This window comes from Miniopterus natalensis, chromosome 1 (genome assembly GCF_054644295.1).
Source record: "Miniopterus natalensis isolate mMinNat1 chromosome 1, mMinNat1.hap1, whole genome shotgun sequence".
In the NCBI taxonomy this organism is placed as follows: domain Eukaryota; kingdom Metazoa; phylum Chordata; class Mammalia; order Chiroptera; family Miniopteridae; genus Miniopterus; species Miniopterus natalensis.
The window spans coordinates 37,280,671-37,307,036 of NC_142081.1; the positions used below are offsets into that span (position 1 = coordinate 37,280,671).

General features: G+C 43.7%; 1 protein-coding gene and 1 non-coding gene across 2 annotated transcripts in view; both read left to right on the forward strand.

The window, feature by feature from the left end:
* Window positions 1-6,942: 6,942 nt before the first annotated feature.
* PYGL (glycogen phosphorylase L) overlaps window positions 6,943-26,366 on the forward strand; it is a 36,643-nt gene continuing 17,219 nt past the window's right edge. The window contains exons 1-5 of the mRNA XM_087820529.1: window positions 6,943-7,314; window positions 12,419-12,520; window positions 15,002-15,080; window positions 18,180-18,283; window positions 24,303-24,434. Of these exons, the coding sequence (XP_087676655.1) occupies window positions 7,072-7,314; window positions 12,419-12,520; window positions 15,002-15,080; window positions 18,180-18,283; window positions 24,303-24,434 (660 nt within the window). The 5' untranslated portion in view covers window positions 6,943-7,071. The remainder of the gene's footprint in view (window positions 7,315-12,418; window positions 12,521-15,001; window positions 15,081-18,179; window positions 18,284-24,302; window positions 24,435-26,366) is intronic.
* On the forward strand, window positions 11,641-11,803 carry LOC148094089 (U1 spliceosomal RNA). The gene has a single exon (XR_015716473.1). It is a non-coding gene; the product is annotated as a U1 spliceosomal RNA (small nuclear RNA).

The window sequence follows — 26,366 nt, forward strand, 5'->3', positions numbered from 1 at the left end:
TACTCTGACTGTAAACTCGTATGGTTGACTGGGAAGTCCAAGCCACTAGCAGACCCAACTTATGTGTGTTCCAAATCTAGCATAAGAATGTAAAGATCCTGAGTCTTTTTTTTTTTAATTTCAGAAAGAGGAAGGGAGAGGGAGAGTTGGAAACATCAGTGATGAGAATTGTTGATCAGCTGCCTCCTGCACGCCCCCTACTGGGGATCGAGCCCATAACCCAGGCCTGAGCCCTGACTAGGAATCAAACCATGACCTCCCAGTTCATAGGTCGATGCTCAACCACTGAGCAACACCGGCTGGGCCCATGTCTTTTCATTTTTATGATTTCATCAGTGTTTTATGTCAGAATAAATTATTTAGATTTCAACATATTTACATTTAAGGTTTGGGAGAAAGTGCCATCTACTTCATGCTTGCTCTGGCTACAGTGATGAGAATAATCCATTTTGGTTTATCTTCAGAGTATGGGTAATTTTTTCACAGTGTTTTGGTGCATAAACATCAGGGGCAAAGAAAGAAATAAAGCAGTAATTAAAATTGCAATCACATCCTTTGCGGAACCACTCAATAACCTGAGATGTCAAGTTCAAATGGCAAATTCCTCCACCTGCTGGTGTAAGCCTGTTTCTGCCATTCTCACACCAAATCTTTTCCTCAGAAATACAAGACAATTTGTCATGAAAATTATGAATGGCGTAAACTTCATATTTTCATCTTAAACTGGAAATGTATGATTCGATAACTAAGATACTGCCATTCAAGAGGATAGAGGAGTAAAAAGAACATCCAGGAAGAAAAAAGAAACATCTGTTGTCATTGGGCTTCAAGACAAATACAAGATTCTCCTTTCTTCTTGTGAACTTATATAGCACTTAAGATCTGGGCTAATTGGTTTTTTTCCTGTAGCACATTCTGCCTTGTATTTTCACATGAGTATGTTGCCTTAACCTAGTTTAAAAGTTCTTGTAAGGCAGAGCCATGGCCTGTATTTTTTGTACCATCAACAGTGAGCACAGTACCTTGTATACAGTGGGGGCTCATCTGATGATGTTTTGTTGGTTTTCCAAGTTGGCCAACACTTCCAGGTCCTGCGACATGACCACAGGGGAGTCCTATAGTCATGGTTGTAAAACCTAGTTTAGGTTAGAAAATGACCACTCCCACAATAAGTAAATGGACTTATACTTAAGTATGGGATAGGGGAGGGAATAAAGGGACAGAGTCAGTTCCCAGAAAACAAGGTACTGGGGAAACAGTGTACCTGGCTGCTCTAGGGTCTTTTGGTTGACTGATGTATCCCAAGTGCTCAGCACAATGCTGGACACATAGTAGGTGCTTAACAAATATTTTTCTAATAAGTCAATAAATTAAAACATTGAATTTGAAAAACAGAGATAGGTTATGCTATGCAACATTATGTTTAATGAACTATAATATATCTAAGACAACAAGAAATGCAGAACAGAAAGCCCCACATTTGTGTGAGATCAGCTTTCAATATATCATCTAGACTTCCAGGCTCCATTTTTGAAAATACTAAGCGAAAAGGAAGCTATTTTTCTCTGTATTTTATGTCTTAAGCTAATAAATGTTACCCCTCATTATCTAAGCACCTTAGTGGTTAGAGCTTTAAAGATGGGTAATTAAACAGCTAAGAGAAGTTAAAGTACTTGGCATTTGGGAAGGTGGTGCCTGTGATTCCTTAGGTTTACCCTTTAAGGGAACAAAATTCTGAAAACCAATAATATGTGTAGAGAAGCTATATGTTTTATGTGATAAATCCTGCAATTAATCAATCTCACACAAAGGGCAGGTCAAAATGTGGGCCCCAAGAGGGGGCTGTGTGACAAAGAGACAAGGTGACAGGAAGCGGTCTCTGGTGCATGTCCCATCATGATTATCTGCTGAAACCTTATGCTTAGCACATGTCTCACTTCCCTTCCTCTGTCAGCATTGGGTCATATCTCTTTGCAAAATTTTCCCAGGATTAATCTCCTCATTCATTCCCATAACAAGTTGAACGTCTTATCTGAAACACAAGTCTTGTTGCATTAGTAATAATACCAGAGGGTAAAGCCAATACAAATGGTATATAAACTCAGGTGTGCAAGAAATGCAGCTTTATTATATACATACATAAACTCCTAATCCATTTCTAACTTGAACCTTCATTGCTCCAGGAAGGGGAAAAATGTGATCTCAGTCAATCGGTCCATTCAACTGGGGATCAAGGCACAAGTGGCAGGGGTGGGGGTGGGGATGGGGAGCCCCAGGCCTTGACATCTCTCCCCTTGGGTATTTACTGAGTCAGCTTTCAGCACTCATTCTTCAGCCAAGGGCTGCCCCTCCCCTCCCCAGGGATGGGGAGTCTTTGTGAATATGCCTAAGCCCCAACTGCTGAGAGCCTCCAAGCACCTGCTCTCCCTGGGGTCCTGCTACTTCCTGGATCTTCCCAGAAAACAGAGCAAAGCCCAGGGCTGAGAGGGCTGCTCTCAGATACTGGGGCTACCTAGGGTTTCTGTTGTCTCCCCGGGGAAGCAGGATCCAGGCTCATCCCTCCAAGACCACTGACCTCTCTCCTCCCCCTGCACCCGCTGTGTCATCTTCTCAGACCCTTGGCCCTCGCTCTTAGTGTGGCTCCCAGATGTTAACCGAGGCGGGGAGACTCAGAGCACAAGAGCTAGAGGGCTCCGCAAAGTAGATCGGGAAAAAGTGAACCACCAGGAGAAAAGTCCAACACTGACTTTTCAGTGCTTTTCAAAATATAATCCCAACCCGAAAGGTCACATCTTAATAATGCTTTCAACATTTCTTAGCACTTCTCCACTCACACTGATTTTTTGAGCTTAGCCATCTTGTGGAGTGAGGAGGACAGACAGCATTATCCTTACTTTGCAGACATCGAAACTGAGGCACTAAGTGACCCCCTGGCTGCAGTATATTCCAGGATTGGCATATTAAGATGGTAAGTGATTTGAGGGGCAGGGAGAAGATGAATCGTTAAATATCTCTGGCTTCTCAGGAACTCCCACTGGACCACACCCGACAAGTCAAACTACTGTATTAATGAGCAAATCAAATATGACAGGGCCTGAAAGTGCCAGGAACACCTGCTTGCTTCAGGACAAGCCAAATTTATTCAAGTAACAAGCGAATGGTCACAGTCACAGCCAATTAAAGAGGTGGCAATGAGGTCATCTGTGCTGCCTACAGATTCTAAGGGTCTTCAACTGTAGAATAAATCCAGGCAGGTTCTCAGTCATCTTACTAAATATTTAAAACAGCAGCGCCTAGGTAGTAAGTAACCTTGGCTGACAGATTCATACATTAAATACACTGTGTGGAATGTACTGAAATTCATTCATTGAGCAGAAAGCTCAGCTCATCTTTTACACTGCCCATCTCTGAAGTGCAAAGGACCTATTTGTGGGGCCACTTCGGACCCCTGGCATTATCCTGAATTTCAGAACTGATTAAAAGTAGGTCAAAAGGCCAGAGAACAGTACAAAACAAGCTAAGCAGATAGGGTAAGTAGGTCAGCTGAGGTGCCAGCAGAATTCAGGTTTACTTAACAGATCCCAAAGCTGCTTCAGAGGAGGGAAAACAATATGCAAAGATTTGAAAACCTCTTCAGCCACTTGCTTGGTAAGTGATCTCGAACAAGCGACTTAACGTCTCTAAGCCTTGGTTTCTTCATCCGTAAAATGGGAAGAAAAAGAGAACTTGCCTCAGAGAGCTGGTGGAAGGACTAAACGGGGGAAAACATATTAAGAGCCAAGCCGAGCCCTTGGAAAGTGCTAGTTGCAGGTTTGATAAACCTGAAAGTGGTACCCCAACACAAGAAGGCCTACTTTGAAACATAGTGGCTGTTAACCTGTTTGTTTATCTAATATCTTTCTGTGATGGCTGCTAGAAAGGGCCTCACTGACCTCCAACTGCAGGGAGCATAATTAGGGGCCCAGATATCCTTGCTGTGCTTGTGCAGAAATCACACCTCTCACAGGATGCTCCCAGCAGTGACTAAGAGAGCATGGGGACACCGCTGACAGCTGACTGGTTCCATAACTGCCCAGCGGCCTTGCTGGATCTTCCTGGGACTGCACAGCAGTCTGAGATGCTCCCTCCCGTTCTTCCTCCCTCTCTCCTTCACTGGGGGTCAGACTTGCATCACATCTGGACACCTTCCCAGGCTAACTTGGCTCCTTCCACCTTTTCTCTCCCAGAGGCATTAGCCCTAATAAAATCCTGGCATGTTTAATCCTATCTTCTCATCTGCTTCTCTGAAGACTGGACTAACACACTTGCTAAAGGTTCTTTTCCAACACTGGGCAACTTATACTTGTCCTGTGAGGTCTGGACCGCTTGCTCAAATATTCACAAGCCCCATTTCACCACAGCAGCCCCAGGGAAGAAGCAGATGAGAGACAGGAACAACACAGGTTTTTTAGCAAGGTTGGTGTAAACAGATGTGAACAACTTACCTCATGCTTTTCCAGGGAACCACAGTTTTGTGTTGTTGTTTTTTGTGTGTGTTTCTGGTCAAGAAGAGGTGAAAGGAAAGGTTTTTAAAGATCATCTTCTTGGTCAGGTGGCTTAACCTCTCTAGGCCTCAGTGTCCTAGACCAGTACAAAACAAACTGATGTCAGATTTCAACCAGACCTGGGAGACCATAAGCTCTGTATTTCGCAAACTTCAGTTACACATATACTCCACTTTTTGGCCAACCCAAGTGGAAAGGGAATAACCCTGTGACCATGTGATTTATTATCAAAGACTGGATCTATGAAGTACCCAAAGCACCTGGTGCCACCATGTTCTCTTTAACATGGGGTTGGTTGGTCCCTCCTCACATTCTATAATTTGGACAATCTATAGCTCACAGTTTTTCCCCTTTGAGAGACGTTCAGCTCAGTGGTGTGGGCTCACTGTACTGGGTACTGAATCAAATAAATAGTGTGTTTATTAGTTCATTATCATCTTGGGTTTCCAACAAGAATTTAGTACGTCTAAGTAGATAGTGGGGCTAGGATCCACATATTTGAAACTGTCTTAAGCAAAACTAAGGAAGAGTAAGTTTGCCTTTGGAGTCTTCCATCTCTTCTTTGGCACCCCCTAATTCCTTACACCCCAACCAAGTGCCCAGACATTATTTTGCCTTTTGCTGCTCAAAGGCCTCCCTGGAAGTAAGATCTTCTCAGACCTTCCCCTCATCCCATGGCTCCACCGTATTCTTTGAACCAGTTGTTAAAGTTGATTGAGCTATTTCTCACCAACAAGTGAATGCCTCGAAATTGGCTTAACGCTGTGACCATCCAAGAGGCATTCGAAGCTGGTTTTAAAAACATGTTTTATTATCCAATCTGTCGAGGGACCTTGTCTTTCAGCCTCCTACCCCCAAACATACTACACAGGACTAGTTGTTTTTAAGATCAATCGTTTTGATGTGGTTCCACTCTCACTCAGGGTATTTCTGGCCTCATCTGATGGCCACGCCTTCATCCCCAGGTCTCCTGTAAGTGCTTTCCTATGCAGGTCATCAGTTTGCAGGTATTGTATTAGGCCCAAATCAGTCTCAGTTCTGCCCCAAAGGCCTAGGGTTTAAACTCCTGAAGCTTGGGGTACAAGGGGTTGGATATTTTACCAGACCAATTCGATCTGAATTTTCATTTTTATGGTGAGGGTTGCATTTAGCCTGATCAAATAACCCTGCCCCCCACACCGCCACTCCAGCAATGCATCAGCTCAAAACAATTGCCTTTGGTTTATTATTACCTGTCAAGTCCATTTGTTGGTACTATTAAGATTTTTTTTTCAAAAACTCAATTCTGACAATGGACTCGTTCTAAAATAATAGACTAATACTACTTTTTAAAAAAAGATCTTTATTGATTTCAGAGAGAGGAAGGGAGAGGGAGAGATAGAAACATCAATGATGAGAGTCATTGATCAGCTGCCTCCTGCACGCCCCCTACTGGGGATCCAGCCTGCAGCCCGGACGTGCGCCCTGGGAACCCAACCGCAACCCCCTGGATCCTAGGTCCATGCTCAACCGGCTGAACCACGCCGGCCAGGCTAATACTACCTCTTGAAAAAGAAAAAGTCTCTGACATCCTACAATACCATGTGTTTGCCTTTGCCACGGTTTAAAAAAAGAAAGAAAACCCCACATATACAAATACAGCCAGAGGTGAACGGTGCAAAGATCAGCCCGTCCTGCCGATGAACACAGACCGCTTTGTTTCATGCAAACCACACAGCTGGCTCAGTGAGTTATCCCTTCATTTTCCACACACACCACCTCTCCTTTCTCCCCACTGCCTCCCCTTGGGTTCAAAAGTAATTCAAGGCAAAAGCCCCAGCTTCCTAATCACCCCAGGGTCTAGCTCAGGGCTTCTGGCTCTTAGGAACCTGTCTCTACCCGTGAGCAGTAGGGTGCTTTGGTCTGAGTTGCCAAGAAACCCGAATCTTTGCGTCCTCATAAAATAAATGAAAGGAACGGGGCTGCCCAGGATCCGGGATGGGGCAATGCCAAGGACGGACAAGGGCAGTGAGAGAGACCGATGATAAGAATGGCACAGCACGCCAACATCTGTACTACGAAAGTGCCAGCAGCGTGCGCTCACACGCACACAGCCTCCTTGCAGCCAAAAGTCTAGAGTGGGGAGGCAGGGAAATGCGGCGCCCCCAGACTGCGCAGAGCCCGCAAGGAACCTCTGGGCTCCTACGTGACCCGCCGAAGGTCCCACTTTCCACTCCGCCCCGCCCCGGGCCGCTCCGGGTCTCGGCGCCGCCCCATCCGGGCGCGTCGGGCGCCGGGACTCTCGCCGGCAGGGGGACCCCCAGGCGCGCGCCAGCACCCGGGCCCCCGAGTCCGGGGAGGGGCCTGGCCGGCCCTCCGCCCCCCGGGCGCTCGGCCACCGCGGCCGGTGGCCTGGAGCGGGGGCGGGGCCGCGCCCAGGGGCGGACCCCGAACTTTCCACGGACTCAAAAGCAGCGGCGGAGAAACAGCGGCGCTTCCTCCGCCCGCGTCCCGCGCCCGGCCCCTCGCCGCGCCGCCCGCCGCCGCCATGGCCAAGCCCCTGACTGACCAGGAGAAGCGGCGGCAGATCAGCATCCGCGGAATCGTGGGCGTGGAGAACGTGGCCGAGCTGAAGAAGGGCTTCAACCGGCACCTGCACTTCACGCTGGTCAAGGACCGCAACGTGGCCACCCCCCGCGACTACTTCTTCGCGCTGGCGCACACGGTGCGCGACCACCTGGTGGGGCGCTGGATCCGCACGCAGCAGCACTACTACGAGAAGAGCCCCAAGGTACCCCCGCGGCGACCCCGCCCCCCGGGTCCCCCCCGCGGGGGAAGCGCGCCCCGGGGTCCGGGGGGACGTGCCTGGGCGGTGGGTGGGCCGCCCCGGGGCCGGGTCCGCGCCGCGCACCCGCCCCACGCGAGGCAGTGCGGCCCTGGGGGCTGCCTGGGGAGAGCGCGGCCTGGCCTCCCTCGCCCGGCCACTGTTTCACGAGCTGATTTTGGAGCGTTTACTCTGCACATTTAATCCAGGGGGGCCGGGCCCCTCCTGTCCGTATGCCAAGCACAGCTGTAGGCCCCTGGCAGTCGGCCCTGAGCGAAACGGACAAAAGCCCTCCCTGGAGAAGCTTCGTATGTAGGGAGGGGAGACGAGTGGCTGGAGCGCGCCAAATGGCGGGAGGCCCTGGGCAGGGGCAGTTGTTGGAGCCTCGCTGCCCTTAGAGCCTTTGGGGGGCTAGATTGGAGGATGCCTGCCTGGGCTCTTCCTAGGGACTGCCCGAGCGTTGTGTGGGCGGAGCTCTGGGCCGCGCCCCTCCCCCCCCCCCCCCCCCCCCCCCCGCTGCAATGAACAGGGTGTGGCGATCCTGGACTTCTTGATTTCTCTGGCGTGGAGGCCTCTGTCCAGGGCATGCTCTGAGCTCTTAAGACCTCCCCTGGGAGCTGCTGAAGAAGGGCTGTTCACAGACCACCCCTGTCCACCGGGCAGGGGCTGGATGGACGGTTACTTAGGGTGTTTGGGGGCGCACAGAGGGACACTGTCTCCCCCTGGCCAATCTGGGAAGGTGGGGCAGGGAGAGGGGTTGGGCTGTGCAGCGCGAGGGTGAGAGAGAGCAGCTGGCTGCTGCCGTGAGGTGGGTGTGAGTCAGTGCTGGGAAAGGAGACTGGAAAAGCTGGTAGGAGGCCTGTTGGAAAAGGTGAGAGACTCATCCTGGAGGCAGTGCGAAATACATTGGGAATTTTTTTTTTTAATATGTAAAAAGCATGAAAAAGAAAAGGGTAGTCCACGATCACAGTGTCAAAAAAAAAAAAAAACTTGAGTGAAAGTAAGTAAATTCTCATAGTAAGAAAGGGCAATTGTAACAAAGCTTTCAAATGGAAAGTAACCCTCCCCACTCCAGAGGCCTAGACCTCTGTCCCAGGGTAGCAACTGCTAAAAATATATCCTTAGAAAAGACTGTGTATTACTATATTTACTGTCTTTTATTTTATTTTATTTTTTTGCATGAGGAGACAGTCCCTTGCACCGGAAATTTATTTTTAAGTTTTTAAACTGGGGAGTGAGATAATGAGCTGTATTTTAGGACCTCAAACACCCCCACCCACCCTCCCCCAGACCCCCCTCCCACATATACTCTTCTATAGCATTTAGCACCAAGCATCACAGAACACACTCGCCAGGTATGTTTTCCTCCAGAGGCTTATCTGGTACTTTATGGTTTTCCTTGTTCTCTAGCTGCTTTCTTCCCAGGGCTTTCCTTCCCTACTTGAATGTAGGTGTAAGCCAGGTATTCCAATACTGATACACTGGGGATACAACAGTGAACAAGCTTCATTCCACACCTGTTAAGTATCTACGCTGTGACAGCCGTTCACCTAAACAGGAGGTCCCTGCCCCCATAGAGCATGGACTAGAGCCATAAGTGTGTCCAAGCTCCTCTCCCACCTCCCCTGCTCTCTAGTAACTGTGCAGATGAATCCCAAATCTGGGTTTCTAATCTGAATTCTTTTTCAAACTCCATTTCTACACTTCTAAGCGCTTAGTGAACATACCTAGATCTCTTTCTATTTCCTTAAACTCAAAACATTATCCCTCCCAGTCCTGCCCCATCTTTTGTGTTTCTAATTTTAATGGCTTTGCTATGCTGACAGTCACCCAGATACAAAACTTTACTGTCACCTCTGACTTCCTCCTGTATTCCCCATTCAATGGGTTGCCAACTGCTGTTGATTTCTGCAGGTTCTGTTGAAATCACTCTCTTGCAGTCTCATTTCTCTGCCTAATTGAGATCCTGGACTGGTCTATGAAATAGACTTCTGAGTGGCTGTCTTGCTTACCAGAAACGGTAAAACTGGTAGCGTGCAGCGGAATATGGCTAGCAGACATATTTTGTTTGGCCAGTGAGACATCTTTAAGTAACTTAATTGTTAGTGCCTTTGGGCAGGACTTGTGCACTCCAGTTCTTGGCCTAGCACTCCTTATTGTTTATGTGACCTCCATTACACAGGTATTTTCTCTGCCTGGCTCCTGAAGGGTTCTGAGTTGCCAATCCCAGCTCACTCTGTGTATTCCAGTTCCATTACGCTTACAAAAGCAATACATCGCCCTGGACGGTGTGGCTCAGTTGGTTGAATGTAGTCCTGTGCACTGCAAATTTACCGATTCAGTGCCCAGTCAGGGCACATGCCCAGGTTAAGGGCTCGATCCCCAGTTGGAGTGCGTGTGGGAGGCGGCCAATTGATGTTTCTCTCTCTCTCATTCTCTTTCTCTATCCCCCCCTCCCTTCCTCTCCCTCTAAAATAAATAAAAACAGTTTTTTAAAAAAACAATACTACCTTTGCTCAGTTGGGCTTTCATTGCCTGTTACAATCCTTAAGCATTTAAAGCCCTTCTCAGTCCAGGTGCACCTGTCCCTCCTGTCCTATCTCCCATTAGCCTCCTGAACTTATCTTGCTCTCCCACCAAACCAATATGCTGTCCCATCCATGCCCTGTTCTTCCCACTTCTGCACCTCTGCCCACCCTGCACCCTTATTGCCAGTGTCTCTATGCTCAACTCTTGCCTCTCCTGCAAATCTCAGTTTTGTTGCTTCCTGTTCTATATGTCTTCCCAGAAGTACTCAAGTCCTCTGATTAATGCTGGGATAAAATTTAAATTATTTGTTAAATATTAGTTATTATTAAATATCTCTTCTTTACTTTATCTTTGCTTGCTTTTTGAAAATGTCCACTTTTCTAAAATATACATAATTATTAGTGGTGGTAATGCACGCGTATAATTTCTAAGGTATACTGGAGATGCTGTATATTTTACTAGCAGGAGTATATAATAAATGTTTAGAGACCACTAACTAAGAGGATGGGGGAGATCTATTTTTCAAGGTTTTGTATATCTTCCCAAATATAAAGTGAAGTCCTTCCAAAAATTATTTTTATGAGAAAATAGAAAATCACCTTAAATACATATCTTTGTAACGTCTGTCATATAACAAAACCTCTCTAAATTATTTTAAGCAGCAACATTTTTTACAAAGACCTTGAAATGTCTTAAATCCATGCTAATTTGGAGTCATTAAAAGGGAGGGAAAGAAATTTAACAAATATAGCTATTATTCTTGGGGGCAGAACTTCCCAATTGCAAGTGTGGGATATATATGTGTGTGTGTGTGTGTGTGTGTGTAGTATTTATAAGCAAGCTTTTTATAGATTACTAAAAAGTAAAAAGCAATACATAGTGGTTATATTATAGTGATCATGAAGATGTAAAGAAAGATGAAGAAAGCTGCCCTGATGTTATGCAAATGGATATTTGTGGCTGGAAATACTCTTTCCGGTGACTCAGTCTGTGGCCTTATGTACAAGGGCACCAGCCATGGGGGTGTGGGGTGCCTTGCACCCCTTTGTCCTGTATCTGCCCAGGAAAGACCCCTTTTCCAAGCCCATACATAGGCACCCGATAGACCGATGAGGGCCCCGATGACAGTGTTACAGATATTCAAACAACTTGGATAAAAATAATGGTAATGTGCTCTGGGAAATAGTGTGAGATGACCCACTAAATACGGATGTCGACAATTCATGTGAAGACAGAATTCAGTTGTTGCATAATTGAACATAATTCGATTGTTTCACTTTTTTTGGAAAAAGTGAAATTTCTAAATTGACATTTTCATATAATATTTTAAATATATGTATAACGAATTAGTTAAATATTATAATAGGCATTTGTTATATTGAACTATATAATTTTTTTATAGTTTTGGGTTGACCAAATACTTTTCTTTTTGGTTCTTTTTATTGAGAAATGGGGGGAGTCCCTGAAATTGTAGGTGACTTTATATTGATGCACTTACAGATTTTTGTTGTTTTGTGTTTGGTGGAAAAGGAAAGGGGAACTGAGATGGAGAAAAAGATATTGTAAAAGGGTTGGGTGAAGTTACTCACTGATCTCTTTCTTAAAAAGAAGTTAGTCAACTGCGTATTTTAAACAGGTTTAGGCAAGTCTGACCTTTGTGCTTTTCACCCAACTCTGAGAGTATTTACCTGGCTTTTACTACGTCAAAGGCAGTTTCTAAGTTGACAGAGAAATTTTCCATTTTATGAAGAACGGGCACCAATAATACTTACCTGGCAGGGGACATACCATGATCACAAAAGTGGTTTTCCCAGGGCGAGGCTTATCCATCGCACTCCCGATGTGCAGACCCTGTGATTTCCCCAAATGTGGGAAACTCAACTGCATAACTTGTGGTAGTGGGAGATGGTGTTCGCGATCTCTCCTGTAAAAAGAAAAGAAGAGAAAAACCAATAAACCTGAGGTATTCTTTTATTATTGCCAGTTCATGACTTTCTAAAATAATTTAATTCTAATATAGTTCATTGTCCTATTATTTACAGTAGTCAGTCAAGGAGGAATACTTTCTAGCCATTGGGTGTCTCTAGAAGGAGTTCATCTTTGTATTTCTTGGATGCCTTGAGATGGTCACATCCAACCCTACCTGACTCTCATCCTATAAATATTTTACAAATGAATGAGTTATGGCAGTCTGACTTCTGTTTGTCCAAAACATATGCTTAATTTATGAGGCTTATGAACAGAAAGGTAAAACACACACACACACAAAACATTGAATTGAATTGGATGAGTTTACTTTTTTCTCCCTGCGGGTAAAAAGACACTCAACTACTTTGCCAAAAGTAGGATATAAAAAGGTTTTCCCAGGGCCAGTTGTCAGTAATGTTTTTATTTAGCCCTTCATACATCTATTGGAGTTTCATTTGAACCTGTGCCAAAGTAGTCCAGCCTGTTTGTTTTTTATTGTTGACCTTGTGTGTTTATGTTCATCGGTAAGGTTGGCCTCATAAAGTTAACGTGACCTCACTTTTCTTCGTTTCAGAGGGTTTATTACCTTTCTTTGGAATTTTACATGGGCCGAACATTACAGAACACCATGATCAACCTTGGTCTGCAAAATGCCTGTGACGAGGCCATTTACCAGGTACATTCTCTCCCCATAAATTTCAATTCAGGAACCTTGGGGATATAGTACCCCCCACAAAAAAGGCAAAAAATTGCTTCTATAGACATGGCTATTACAAAGTATTAGACATATAAACTACTGGTGATCTCTGGTTTAAGAGAAACAAAGTTAGAGAACTATTTTTGCCTAATGAAAATTTTCTTTTGCAGTCAAAGCTTCTGACAGCATTCCCAGCAAATTACGTCTTAGAAATTAGCATCTGAACAAGCCTTTTAAAAGTGCCTGAATCTCAGCTGTCAGAATCACAAGCTTTATTTTAGGCTTCTATCTACTTTTAAAAAAAATGATCAAAGTTTGACTATTCTTTGTATATCAAGGCAATATGTGAAAATAATAAGCTTTTAAAATTCCATCATCATACTTTCTCTATTTGCTAAATGACATGTAAAGTACACTTCCTCCTAATGAGCCTGAGGTCTTAAACCTAATATGCTAATTTGTTTTTATGAACATATTTAACTGTTTCTTCCCTGAACTTCCAAGATCTCCATGCCAAAAACAAAATAGTCCTTGACCTTTTTGATGAGTTGAAAGGAGGAACGGGTGTTTGCAAAGACACGTTCTTGGGGTTGTCCCCTCCTGTGGCCAACTATTTGTCGCTAAGGGCTGGTTTCCTTCACTTGAGTTAGGTAGATTATTTCCTGTGAAAGAACATTGCAGCTCCCCTCCACTTCTCTTTTCTTGCCTTTTCCCAATATCAGCTGAAAATAATATACCTCTCATGGCCTAGCATATAACCAGGTGAGATGAAGTGCCCCATGTCTATTTGCTCAAAGTTTTTGTCCTACTTTACACTTACTTTTTTAGAATTTAAAAAATCCTGAATGTTAGCATTAAGCAGTTGACTTGCACAAGGACCCCAGTAAACTTTAGTCACACTAGGGAGCAAATGTGAAAGGCCCTTCAACAATGAACAGAAGCAAAGTCATTTTTGAACTCTAAGGAGACTGACTTACCAAGACATGTGTGACAAAGCAGTGTCTGGTTTAATGGTAGGGATCCAAGTAAGTGGCCATGGGAACTGGGGCATAAACTTCAAGCATGGTTGCTTCTTCTGCATACGCTTTCAAAATGTGTAAATTACGTTTCCATTTTAAATAATATTTCATAGATTGCCTCACTTTCAGATAAGAATGCAGTCTTTCACAACAGACCATCCTTGGCCAAGCATGGGCTGAATTATTATCTAGTCAGCATAGGACAGGCCATTATTTTATCTGCCATCAGTTTCCTTACTGTAAGATAGTAGTCCAAAGTGATCTCCAGGGTTGCAGGATTCTGATAACTCTGATGTGAGTCCACAGTGGTGCTGGTGGCTTCTGGCTGTGTGAATCCCATCACTTTGGGGCAGGGAGCTGACTAGCAATCCATTGCATCAGTCCCCAAGGTCACAAATACCTCTAGGCCTCCCACAGCCTTTTATCCAACCCAGAGAGAAGTAGAGGATTTTAGCCCCACCCAGCTAGACCAGCAATTTTCAACCCGTGTGCCGCAAGAATTTTTAAAACATGCAGCACCTGACTATTTAGTCAGGGACACTGACCTCTTTTCTCTTAGATTGTCAAATAAAAAAATGACAACAACTAACACAAAAGCCATCTTGTGTGAATGAATCAAAATTATACCTTTTTTTTTTCTTCAGATTGGCAAAAAGTATAATTTTTGGTGTGCTACAGAACTGTAGTCATTAGTTTACGTGTGCCCTGAGATGAAAAAGGTTGGAAATCGCTGAGCGAGGCCAGAGGGCGGAGGTTTCCTTGACTGCTGTCTGGCTCCAGGTCTCAGGGACAGTGACTCACGAACTGGTTTTGGGTTAACAACCATTGACCCGACTGAGTAAATATGTTGTGGTCCTGAAAAGATGAACTTTACTCCACCCTGGAAAGTCTGACCTCATACCTTTTGATAATTTTTTAAATCCTTCAGCCTAGTTAGTGTCAGCCTGGTACTGGACTCTTTCTTAGGTTTTACCCCAACCGCACAAAAAAAGAATCTTAAGAAGTAATAATAGGTTAACATTTATTGAGGAATATCTGCCCAGGAATAATCCAAATGGTTGGTTTGTATAATCTCATTTTAATTCACAACAGCCCTTACTGCGGTACATACCGTCGTCCAAGGAGGATTTTGTCTTAAATAAGAGAAGTGAGGCATAGAGAGGTTTAGTAGCTTGCCCAGGGTAGAAGTAACAGAGTCAGTACTGGACACTGAGAGCACATACTCTCTACAAGCCGCCCCTATGCCATCTTCTACGGTTGCCCTTGCAGCCACCAGCACCTGCGGTGGGCATCGGTACCAGAGGGAGTTGCACGGGGGCTGACAGAGTTGAGTACACAGGCCAACCTGGATACCTGACCCGGAGCTTTAGGAAATGATTCTTCTCTCTGCAATGGCCTGAGTTTGTATCCACACCCAGTGATGTTTTCCTCTCGTCACCAGCTCGGGCTGGATATGGAGGAGTTAGAAGAAATTGAAGAAGATGCTGGGCTTGGCAATGGTGGTCTTGGGAGGCTTGCTGGTAAGTGACATACATGGTTAGTGCGTCTTAATGTCTAGCCAGCTGGCGCCTTCTCAGATGCCATGCATGACCACGCTGAGAAACAAACAGGCTTCCTAGGAGAAGTGCAAGATGTGAGCTGGTTACAGATGTATTTGTTTTTGAGTTTGCAGATGTATTTGTTTTTGAGTTTGCACTGTGGTTTGGTCAGTTCTACACAAACAGTAGAGAAGGGAACTTGAACAATAGAGACATTGCTTAAAACCCTTGGAGACATTGCTTAAAACCTTAGGGTTAACCAGATCCTTCCTGTGTACTTAAGGGTTTCCAAAGTGGCCCCTTTACTTCACCGTTACGTTCACAGCTACTCAATTCACATACTTGTGTGGTATGACCTAAGCTGTGGAACCACTGTATTGTCATCTTGTGCACTTGACAGTTTGCTTTTTGATTAACTAGTAGGTAATGATACACTTGTTACAATATTGGTGTGATTTAATTTTCTTTTTTGTATAGATGCAGTTTGAGTTCTTTGCTTTATTCAGGAAATGGTTTTTCAACCAATATAGAGGAAAACATTAAAAATATGATATCAGCTCCCTTAAGCTAAAAATATACATCCCTATGACCAAGCAATTCTACTTCCTGTGTCTACTGTAAAAAACACACTCAAACATGTGCACAAGGAGGCATGTGAAAAAATTGTTACAGTGCTGTTTATAAGAGCAAACTATTAGAAATAACCTAGTGTCCATCAGTAGGAAAACAGGTAAGTAAGTAGCAGAACAATCTGTATTACAGAATAATATGCAGCGACCAAAAAGAAATAAAGTTGATCTATATGTATTGCCCTTGGATAGACCTCCAGGGGTGGGGGTTGGGAAAGCCATGTGCATTAAAAGCCATACAGTGTGTTTCTATTTATGTTTTTTAAAAACTAATATTTCCTGTGAATACACACACACACACACACATATATGTAAATCCGTAGAAAAGTCTGAAATTTGAAATACTAAAATGCTTCTTGTGATCTTCCCTAGAGAGGAAGGCAGAATTGGGGCTGGCGATCAAAGTAGATGCTAGTCCTGTCTGTAACATGTTAATTTTTTTTACAAGGAGGATATATTAACATATTACTTGTGGAACTTAAATTTAATAATAGAAGTGTACCACCACACATGTATATATCAGATTGTACTCTATGAAAAATAAGTATCTGTTCTTTTTTTAGAAATGATTCCAAAATCTCTTCATTTTACACAAACTTCCAACTTACTAGAAATCCATTTGCATGCGTGTCCTATTATTTAACCCTCGCCACGTTTGTTGCAGTGTACTTCAATACTGCCATTCGTTCTAGAAAAACACTCCCTTTGGGATACTCGCTACCGTGTGAAGTCAGTCATCAGGCAATCTCGTGGTCTTTCCATGGGGCTGTAGGAAGATCAGCAGAGCCAATGGCATGCGCATCTAAGAATGACAACCAGCCTGCCTGCCTTTTACATAAAGCCCCAGGCCTTCAATATCTGCTGGGTGGGTTAGCTCCACTCTGTGCCTGACATTAATGACCCAACTCAGTCCCTTTCTGTTTAATCTAGTTTTCAACATTCTTTTCAATTTTAGGTCCTACTGTGTATTTCCTCATTCTCTGTATATTTCTCTGTTCAAGTTCCTAGAGGGAAACTCTGATTAGTATAAGCCCTCAAGTTATACCTGGCCACCAGCCAGATCCCTCCCCAGCCTGTTCAGTTGGCTGATAAGGTCAAAGAGTGAAATGACCAGTGAGGCTGAGTAATTCCCATTAGGTCACCTCATCCCTTACCTGACTGAAAATGTTGGGATCTCGTTCTGGTCAGGCTCTAAAGGTAATTTGATCAGGACCCACGAAAGGACAAATAGCCACAGCTCAAAGAGAGCAAGGCCTGGAGCAGAGCCAGGCCACGTGACACAGGGACCAGAAAACCACTGTGATGCTGCAGTAACCTGAAGGATTGGCCATTGACTTCGTGGGTCTCTGTTAGAGGGCTCCAACGTGAACCCAACTCAGTCCCTTTCTGTTTAATCTAGTTTTCAACATTCTTTTCAACTTTAGGTCCTACTGTGTATTTCCTCATTCTCTGTATATTTCTCTGTTCAAGTTCCTAGAGGGAAACTCTGATTAGTATAAGCCCTCAAGTTATACCTGGCCACCAGCCAGATCCCTCCCCAGCCTGTTCATTGGCTGCTCTGGATCAGGCGCTCTGTCATTGATGTTCTTGGTGACAACTGACGGAAAACCTACCCAAAAAAATGGTTCAGCCAAGAAGGCCATGTGCTATCACAGAACAAGAAGTCCAGAGGTTGAGCCATTCCAAGGTTAGTTTATTCAGCAGTGTGGTTCTGTCAGGACTCTGCGTCTCTGGTGCTTTTGGCTTTCCCCCATGAAGAAACAATGGCAGTGGCAAGGAAAATCTTTCGCCGCACCCAGAAGACCTCCTGGCACCTCTCATTGGGTTGAGTGTCATCGCACAGTCACGCCAAAACCAATAACTGGTGAAGGAAATAGAATGACTGTGGTTGGCGTAGGGGCTTAGACTAGTTCAACGAGAGTCACTTCTAGCCCAGCCCCCTCTCCCCCCGTCGCATATGCCACCTGATATCTGAGCAACATTGGAATTCTAGCCAGAAAGAGAGCCAGCCACAGATGTCCAGCTGCTCAGTCAGGTGGTCACAGGTAAATTACACTCTCCTGGGGCTGTCTTTTCAAGCAGGGAGCTACGGAGACAGCTTTCCTTAGGGCAGTGTGAGGGACGGACACAGTAATGGACTTAGCTGATGCACGCCAGCTTCCTTACCTGTTCCCAAATGAAACGCCAACATGTACACACTGGTTATTTCTAAATAGTGAAGTAATAAATCATGTTTGTTTTCTTCTTTATACATTTTCGTATTTTCTAACTTTTCTATAGTATTCATTTTATAATTTTAAAAGAATGTTACTTAAAACATTAATACCACTATACAGCAGACTCTGTGCTTTAAAATACAAATGTGATTTCTCCTAGAAAAGTGTTTTGTGGCTGCCATGTTTTTAACTAACCTTGATGACTCTGCCTTTTACTTGTGTTGTGATTAATTTAGCCTGCTTCTTGGATTCCATGGCAACTCTGGGACTTGCCGCCTATGGATATGGCATTCGATACGAATATGGAATCTTCAATCAGAAGATCCGAGATGGATGGCAGGTATGTGAGCCATCCTTTTAAATTTTGTCATTAAAATACTCCTTTATAGTGTTCTGGATGATTTATCATTTACAGACATTTAACATGGAGTTTCACTAATTTCCCTTGCGTTTGGTTGACATCAGTGAATACTGTCAGGCTTCCCCGTTTGGGATGTGAGTTCCCTAAGAGCAGAGAGCCTGCCAGTATCATTCACCACCAGACCCATAGCATCTCACGCGGGCGGTGCCTGACTCGAGGGTGCTCTCACTCCCTGAATGTGGGCCGCCTCCAATGTGTGGCATACTGTTCTCTGAAGCGTGCAAAATAGAGGCGCACATCTTTTGACTTAGGATCTCTCCCAGTAACCTTTCATGGTAGGAGACATGTTGCCATTTTATAGGTGAGAAAACTGAGGCTCTTAAGAAATGGAGTTACCTCAGAGCACACTGCTGGCAAACATGGGTCTGTCCCCAGGTTTCCAGGTCCAGGTTCAGTATTTCTTTTCTACACTCAGCCTTGTCCTCCTTAACATGCCTATTTTATAAGATGCATAAGCTCAGCATTCTAATTTTTTAATAAGATGAAAGCAGGCCATCTTGTTAGCTGTTCCATCAAATAAATCCTGCTCACGTTCATCATGATACATGTATCATTCTAGTACTCTGTAGATTTGCACAAGCAGAAATCAAGCCATACAAATGACTGTTATATAACCAAATCAGATTCTTAGGAATTCGTTTCTCTTATCTGTGCAAACTCTTCGAGTCTACAATTAGCCCTCATGTGGACAGTTTTCCCTGATGCCAAGTGTGATTTAGGCTTTCTCTCTTCCTACCTTTGTCCCACGTACATACACCACCATTAACAAAAAGATACTGGATTCATTTTGCAAAAAACCTGAGTTCTCTGAGCCCCTCCCATACTTCCAAGAATCAGTCTGAGGGCAGCATGCTCAGGGGTTGGGTGGGGGCACCTAGGCTGGAGCTAACCCAGGGGAGAGGAAGGGTAAGAAGCTTAGCGTTCCCTCTGCCATTCTCTTTCCCTCTCTCAGTATTTGGACACTCTCTGGGCGGAGGAAGGAAGAAACTAAAAGATGTGGTATGATGAGAGAATGCATCAAGGAAAAAGTCTTAGAGGGAGACTATTGGGAACATATTAAAAGATAAACTTCCAAATTTTGCTAAGAACCAATGTATCTTCTAAATAAATTAGGAGGCAGCGTTGTGTAGGAAAAAGCATTTGGGCCCTAATTTGAGATTTAATTTTTAATTTGAGGCCTAATTGCAACTCATTACCCTTCCAGGGTGTGTTGCCTCAATTAGGTTGCCTAACTTCTCTGAGCCTCACTTTCCTCATCAGCAAAACGGACATACCAGCTTCACAGAATTATTATGAAAATATGTAAAATGTCCAGCACACAAATAGGCATTCAATAAAATGTTAATTTTGCCTAAGAAAAGGAGGATAATTTAATAAATTGTGGTATTATATGATAAAATATTAATGTAGCCATTAATATTATATTTTAGTTAATTTTTAATGAAATGGGAATTTATTTATGTTCGTTGAAAAAAGGAGGTATAGAATCATATGGATGGTATGAACTCAACTCTTCAAAGGCAGCCAAAAAGATAAAGCGCTAGAAAAAAATACCTTAAAGTTTCAACAGTAATTATCTCTGGAAACAGGATTACAGGTGACGTTTATTGTCTTCTAATTGCACTTCTACATGTCTCATAGTCCATAAGAAGTGTGTATTTTAGAGTCATAAAAAGCTATAAAAACAAAATAATTGGCCCTGGCTGGTGTGGCTCGGTTGGTTGAGCATCCCCCCCATGCGCGGAGAGGTCCTGGTGCAATTCCCGGTCGATCCCCAATAGGGGGCGTGCTGGAGGCAGCCCATTGATGTTTCTCTCCCTCTCCCTTCCTCTCCCTGTCTAAAATCAATAAAAAACTTATTTTAAAAAATAATAATAATTAGTTCCCTTCCCCAGTGAAATAGAGTTACATGGTGAGAACCTTAGCCAGCTAAGCAGGCATTTCCAGTATGACCAACATTTTGACACAACACAACCAAGCCATCCATGGCATCCATTCTCTTCTGAAGCACCCTGTATGGTGCTCATTGTACCCCAGAAGGCTTAAGAATTTCATTTATCTTTTAACTACTCTCCTGTGAAAGATTTTAAAGAAACTCAGCTGATCAATCTCAAAAGAATCTTTTTCTGTGCATTTTCCCCAGAATTTTCTGGAAGACCACCATTAATCACACCTACTCTCTTTGTACTACCTTTGCTACATTTAAATGGTCTTTATTCCAAGACATCATCCCTTTCTCTCCTGTCATACCAAGGAAGTATAGGTCTCTCCCATCAGACCCAGGAATTATATACTATCCAGTGTTCTTCTAGATAGAGACCAAGTGGCTTTTGTGGTAGCCTCCAAAGCTAGCCTCACGAGGGATCATCACTCCTTTTATCATGACTTGAAATTGAGTCAGACGCACACTTAATTTCATTTGCCACATCCATTGTTTACCAGGATGGGATTTTAGTGAGCAAACATAAAATACATCGTACCACAGAGAAACCATTTCCATAAAAAAAAAAATCTAGGAAAGCAGCCAGCGTGCCTTTTCATGGTATGGTCACACCCTGCTCACATCCTATACGTCCTTGCTCTTACGATGACAGATACGGAGAAGACTGAAAATTATGCAAGCTGGGAAGGTTTTTAAAGGTTGATGGAGTTTTAGTTTTCGAAGTCCCTTTTCAAGGAAGATTTGCAGTAATAATGTGTTCATTGTGAACCCCCCTAAGGAAAATAATTTTATTGCTAAAATTCTTGACATACCTCCAACTCTTAATGAGGATCATTAATAGTCCTCTATGAAAATAACTGGCCTATGGGAGCAAAAGGGGGGGTGATGATTGCAACAACCTCACAGTAAGTTTAACAGTCACGCGCCAAAATTCTGAGTAGAAAGGCACTCACAGTAGGTATCTTGGAATTGAACCAAACAGTGTCTACTGGACCCTCTCTCTATTGGAGCCCATGCCAAGTCTGCAATAACCAGTCATGCAAAGTTTCCATTACCTAGCCAGCAATGTTTTGGTTGCCATTGTTGAATTCTTGGCATTCCCAGAAACATTTTTCAATTATTTGTACCATCAGGAAAGCATAGTTTGTTGACTGCTGCTGGTGTTTGCTCACTGGTTCTTCATGTCCTGTGTACCCTACAGTTGAGGGGAAAGCATTTCTTAGAATTCAGTCACTGGCAGAGCCCCCTGAGCTGACCTCTGCTTCCACACTGGCTGGAACACAGATTACATTGAGTAATTCCTCCAGGGAGGTGCCAAGTCCAGGCCTCTGCCCCCACCCAGACTGGCATACTGCTCCTTCCTCCAAGGAGCCCTGCTGGCTTTGTCTCAGTTCTTTCATCTGGGATGTTCAGGTCCAGCAGCCCACTTGGATGTAAATGAAAGCTCTTCTCCCATCTTGCTCCCTATCTTCATATGGCTCAGCATATTCCTGCACTCAGGGATCACTGGCCACATGGAAACCTAAATTTACAGACCACCTTATTGATTCATTGGGAAAAAAGCAAGGTAGAGAAGAGATTTATCACCATCCAGCAGCTCATGTGGATTTAGTGAGGGTGGTGGCCTGGGGGGCGAGGGTTGGGGGAGTTCTTTCTTTCTCCTCTGATCTGCTCAGACCAGTTTGTGGTTATGAAATGCCTGTCTTTTCAATTTACCTTAAAAACAAGCTTTGTAAAATTGAGGCAGTTATTAACTGATTCCTTACTGAATCAGAAGGAGACTAAAAACAAGGAACAGCAAGCTGTAGAAGTCTGTTTTCCTACAGAAATCATTAACCCAGTGAAATGAAAATCAGCCATTATTTGGCAGGGTAAAATAAGAGCAACATTGGGTGGCATTAAGAGTAAGCAGCTGACAAGTCACAGAGAGTGAGGGGCAACCTCTGACTTCCTGGGAGGCTGGGAAAGGCTGGAGGTGAGACTCCCAGAGCCCATCCTCTCTGCTGGAAATATTTCAAGCTGCTTGAGGGCAGGACAGTGTGATCCTGATGCATTTCTCAGCAAAAAATATGTTGCCAGTTCTCCTGTGCACTTGATTTTTGAGGGGGAAAACTGTACCTGCCTCATCACCTTCCTGTTTCGTATAAAACCTTCAGGTGTGTTTTACAACAGTCTTGAGTGCCGAAATGATGCAAACGGGCCTTGTGGTTCGTTCTTGTTGCGGGAAGTGGTGTACACTTTGCCCAGTGTTTGAAAAGCCCCATCCTGCCCTTGCCTAAGGACAGCACAGAGTGTTTTGTAAGTCAGGATGCTCTGATCCCTTCTGATTGTCTTCCTTTATTTGTCTTAGAGTTCTAGTTGTTAACACGTAGTTCCTTATCAGCTGATAAAATCCAACTCTGTCCATGTTCAATTTTAATTTAACTTTTTGATCTCTTTATTACGAGGATAGTGGAAGTCTAAATTCTGAATTATAGTTACTGACTTTGTATCACCACGTAGCTTCTGCTGCACCATGTAGCCCCTGGGGAATTGTTAAAAATTTAGAATTTCAGACTCCACCTCAAATTGACTGAGAATCTGCATTTTAACAAGGTGGAATTGGCCCATTAGCTCAGATCTAGCTCCAGCCTTCCCTGGGCCTCATCCTGCATCTGAAACACCCTCCTGCCTCCAGCAGCTCTCTGACTCCTGCATCTTCTGCCTAAGGATGTTGTTTCTATGAGCCCCCTTTTCATTCATCATTATACTGGTGATTAATATTAATGGGTGGCTTACTGGCTTTCTTGGTACAAAGTCACGATCACTGTTCAAATAAATGAATGTGTATTTGCTTATCTGGCTGTTGACATTAATATTCTGTTTCATATCTCAAAAAACAGTAGCTGTGTTTGCTTCTCTCTCCACATGGTGCCTGGCGTAGGCATTAAACTCATATTTAGGTGATCATGAGGCATCCAGCCATAATGTGTCCTAATTGATAAACAATATCTTCTTAAACTAAAACTGAGTAACCATGTTCTAATCTCATTGACAAGGGGACTTTGTACTAAAAAAAACTTACCCCTCCCTTCTTTTCAAAACACAATTCTATTTTTTTTAAATATATGTAATAGTTTAAACATTTTGCAAATATGTTTACAGTAAAAATACATCCCCCAAAGTATGATTTTTATTGTTCTTGATATTTTTTGTTTGTTTAATGAAACCAAAATTCATTTGATGTTTAGTATACCCTAAATACAAATTATGATTTTAAAACTTTTATAAGAAATATTTTGTTACAGTTAACATAAGTAGATGGTAAGATATTGAAATTGTCAGTAAATTACTTTCCTCTTAGTATGTTGTTTTCAAATGAACCATAATTAATAATCATTATCAGATCAAAATTATCTAAGGATTAAATTAAACAAAGATAACAAAATGTAACCGTCTTCTGTACCTATACCGAAATCAGCTTTATTAAGGGAGCTTTCTATGAGAAGCATTTCTTAACTGAGTCTGTGAATCGTAGGCCCAAGAATCTTGACTGAAACCATCACCTAGGACCCATCAGGTGCAGGTATCCAACTGTGAACATCCCCGAAGGGCCTCTCTCTTTCGCCCAGGCTGGACAACTGTATTCACCAATGTTAAGACATAGGCACTGGAACACACACACCTAAGGTCAAATTTTCGCTGCACCATTTACAATCTATGCAACTTTGAGCAAGTTACAATTTTCTCATCTTTATAAAAGGCATCACAGTTTCCCCCTATAGGGTTGCTATGAAGGTTGAACGCAGTGATACATGTAAAACATTCAGAGCAGCCTCAGCAAGTGTTGATTTAGGCGTAAGACAGTAGCAACCGCGAACCGAGAGCCAACACTCTTCTTGCAGAAACAATATTCGCAAATTGATTCAGTTAAAGATATTTTTAGTTTGATCTAATGGGAACAGCTGGGTCCCCCTCTCCTAAAAAGGTACATTGTAAGCCACGTCCTTTTCGCAGGTGGAAGAGGCCGATGACTGGCTGAGGCACGGAAACCCCTGGGAGAAGGCCCGCCCCGAGTTCATGTTGCCTGTGCACTTCTACGGCAGGGTGGAGCCCAGCAGCGCGGGGGCCAAGTGGATCGACACCCAGGTATCAGTGTCCTCGCGCTGAGCCGCTGCGTAGCGCGGCACAGTGAATATGTACGACGCGCGTATGATATCAAGTATCGTATGTTGTGTGTTGAACAATAGGCTATATTTTTATAAATCAACGTGCAACCCCACGTGGTGCAGCCCACTCCCGTGGAGACGAGGAAGCTGAGGCTAAGCGACCAGTGACTTCCCCAAGGTCACGTGAATCTCCAGGGTCATTTTGCAGTCAGCTTTGCCAGAGGTTAATCAATTCTACAATCCCCGTATGTTCAGCTCTCCAGTTTTATATAAAGTTGTTGATACCAAGAGAGAATAACTTTCAGAGTCTTTCTTCACCCACTGCCACATGTACATTTATTTACTTACAACTTCTCAGGGGTAAATATTTTAAAACTGAGGTCATTCTTCGAAGAATTGCCAAAGTTTCTATTGACTGCAAAGTCAAAAATAATGCAAAATATTGCAAAATGTAGTCCATTATTTTGTGCCAAATCACTCCAAGAGAAAAATGCTAATGTCAGACAAGTGTACTGACGTCGTGGCCACTGGATTCGAGTGTTACCCCATCGCTGAGCAGTTCAGTTTTCAGCACCACCAGTGGTGGTTGGTGCTTTGCTTCTTCATACTTCCTGATAAATAACCCTCATTAACTACTGGACGGCACCGTCCAGTCATTGGAGCCTCCACGTGAGATACTTGTTTAATATATATGGCCTCAGGCTGGAAAAGATGCATCACTGGTCATTCTTTGAAAGCTTAAAGAAAACGGTTAAAGGTCAAGTGAGTGCCATTATATGTCAAAACCGGGAGTGAAAGTCAGTATTGTAAATAGTCAGTTCCGTTGGTTGTGGATCATTACCCATGAATGAAGGCTTCATTTTGTCTTAGAAGCGCCTAGACCCGTGTTGTCTGTTCTGCTAATTGTGTAAAGCCACTCACAGTTCTGAAAAATAAGACTTTTTAAAAGGAGTTTTCCTGCCTAAACATGAATTTATTCAGCCTATGAAATAACAGATTAGAAGCTAAAAACAGGTCATAGTATAATGATAAAGGGAATAAACTAATACTGTGATTTTAAGATGGTCTCTATTATTTCAGTTAAACAGACAACAACCTATATTGCAATTGGTTACAAATATGATCAGGAGAACTGCAAATAGATCAATTGTGAATATATCCAAAGAATTCATACATATATTTGGTATTAAACTAGCAAGTATTTGGTGTAGACTTGGTGTCTAAAACTTCCAGTGGCTTCTGGTCTGATTAAATGTGTGCAGTTTTACACGATCGACCCTGGAAGCATTCTGTTTGTCCTGCAGGCCCTTCTGTTGAGCTACCTTGTATTTACAAAGCACCTCTAGACATTTTCATGATATATCCAGAAATGGAATTAGGGAGAGAGCGTTTTCTGTGCCCACAAAGGCACGGTTATGGGGCAGATATAATATAAGGTGAGTGACCCAAGCAGTGCAGAACTTTGTGCATTTATGCAAGCCGTCACTGAGCAGCACAGATTTGTAGCTGGTAGGGTCAGAGGGCCTGAGGTCAGGCATGGGGCAGCTGCCAGTGAACGGAGCAGTTCATTGTGTCAGTTCAGATCCTCTGAGAAGCAGGCCCCAGAAGGAATTTGGAGTGTAAGTGATATATTAGGGAAATGCCTGTGGAAGATAAAGGGTAGGGAGAGCAGGAGAAGGTGTGACACCTTTGAAAAATAAAGGGGAAGGAAGGAGGATTCTCAGGAAAAGCCTCAGACAGCAGTGTGGCTCTGAGCAGGGGGCCAGGCTGCGATGGGGCCTGAGGTTCAGAGTTGCTCACGAGGAGTCAGTCCCAGCTCTCGTTCTGCACAGTGGTAGCACCCTAGGGAAAGCACGGCCTCTGTCCGGACTCGGAGGTGGCAGTCCTGCCTGAAGCTCTCTAAAGGGACATC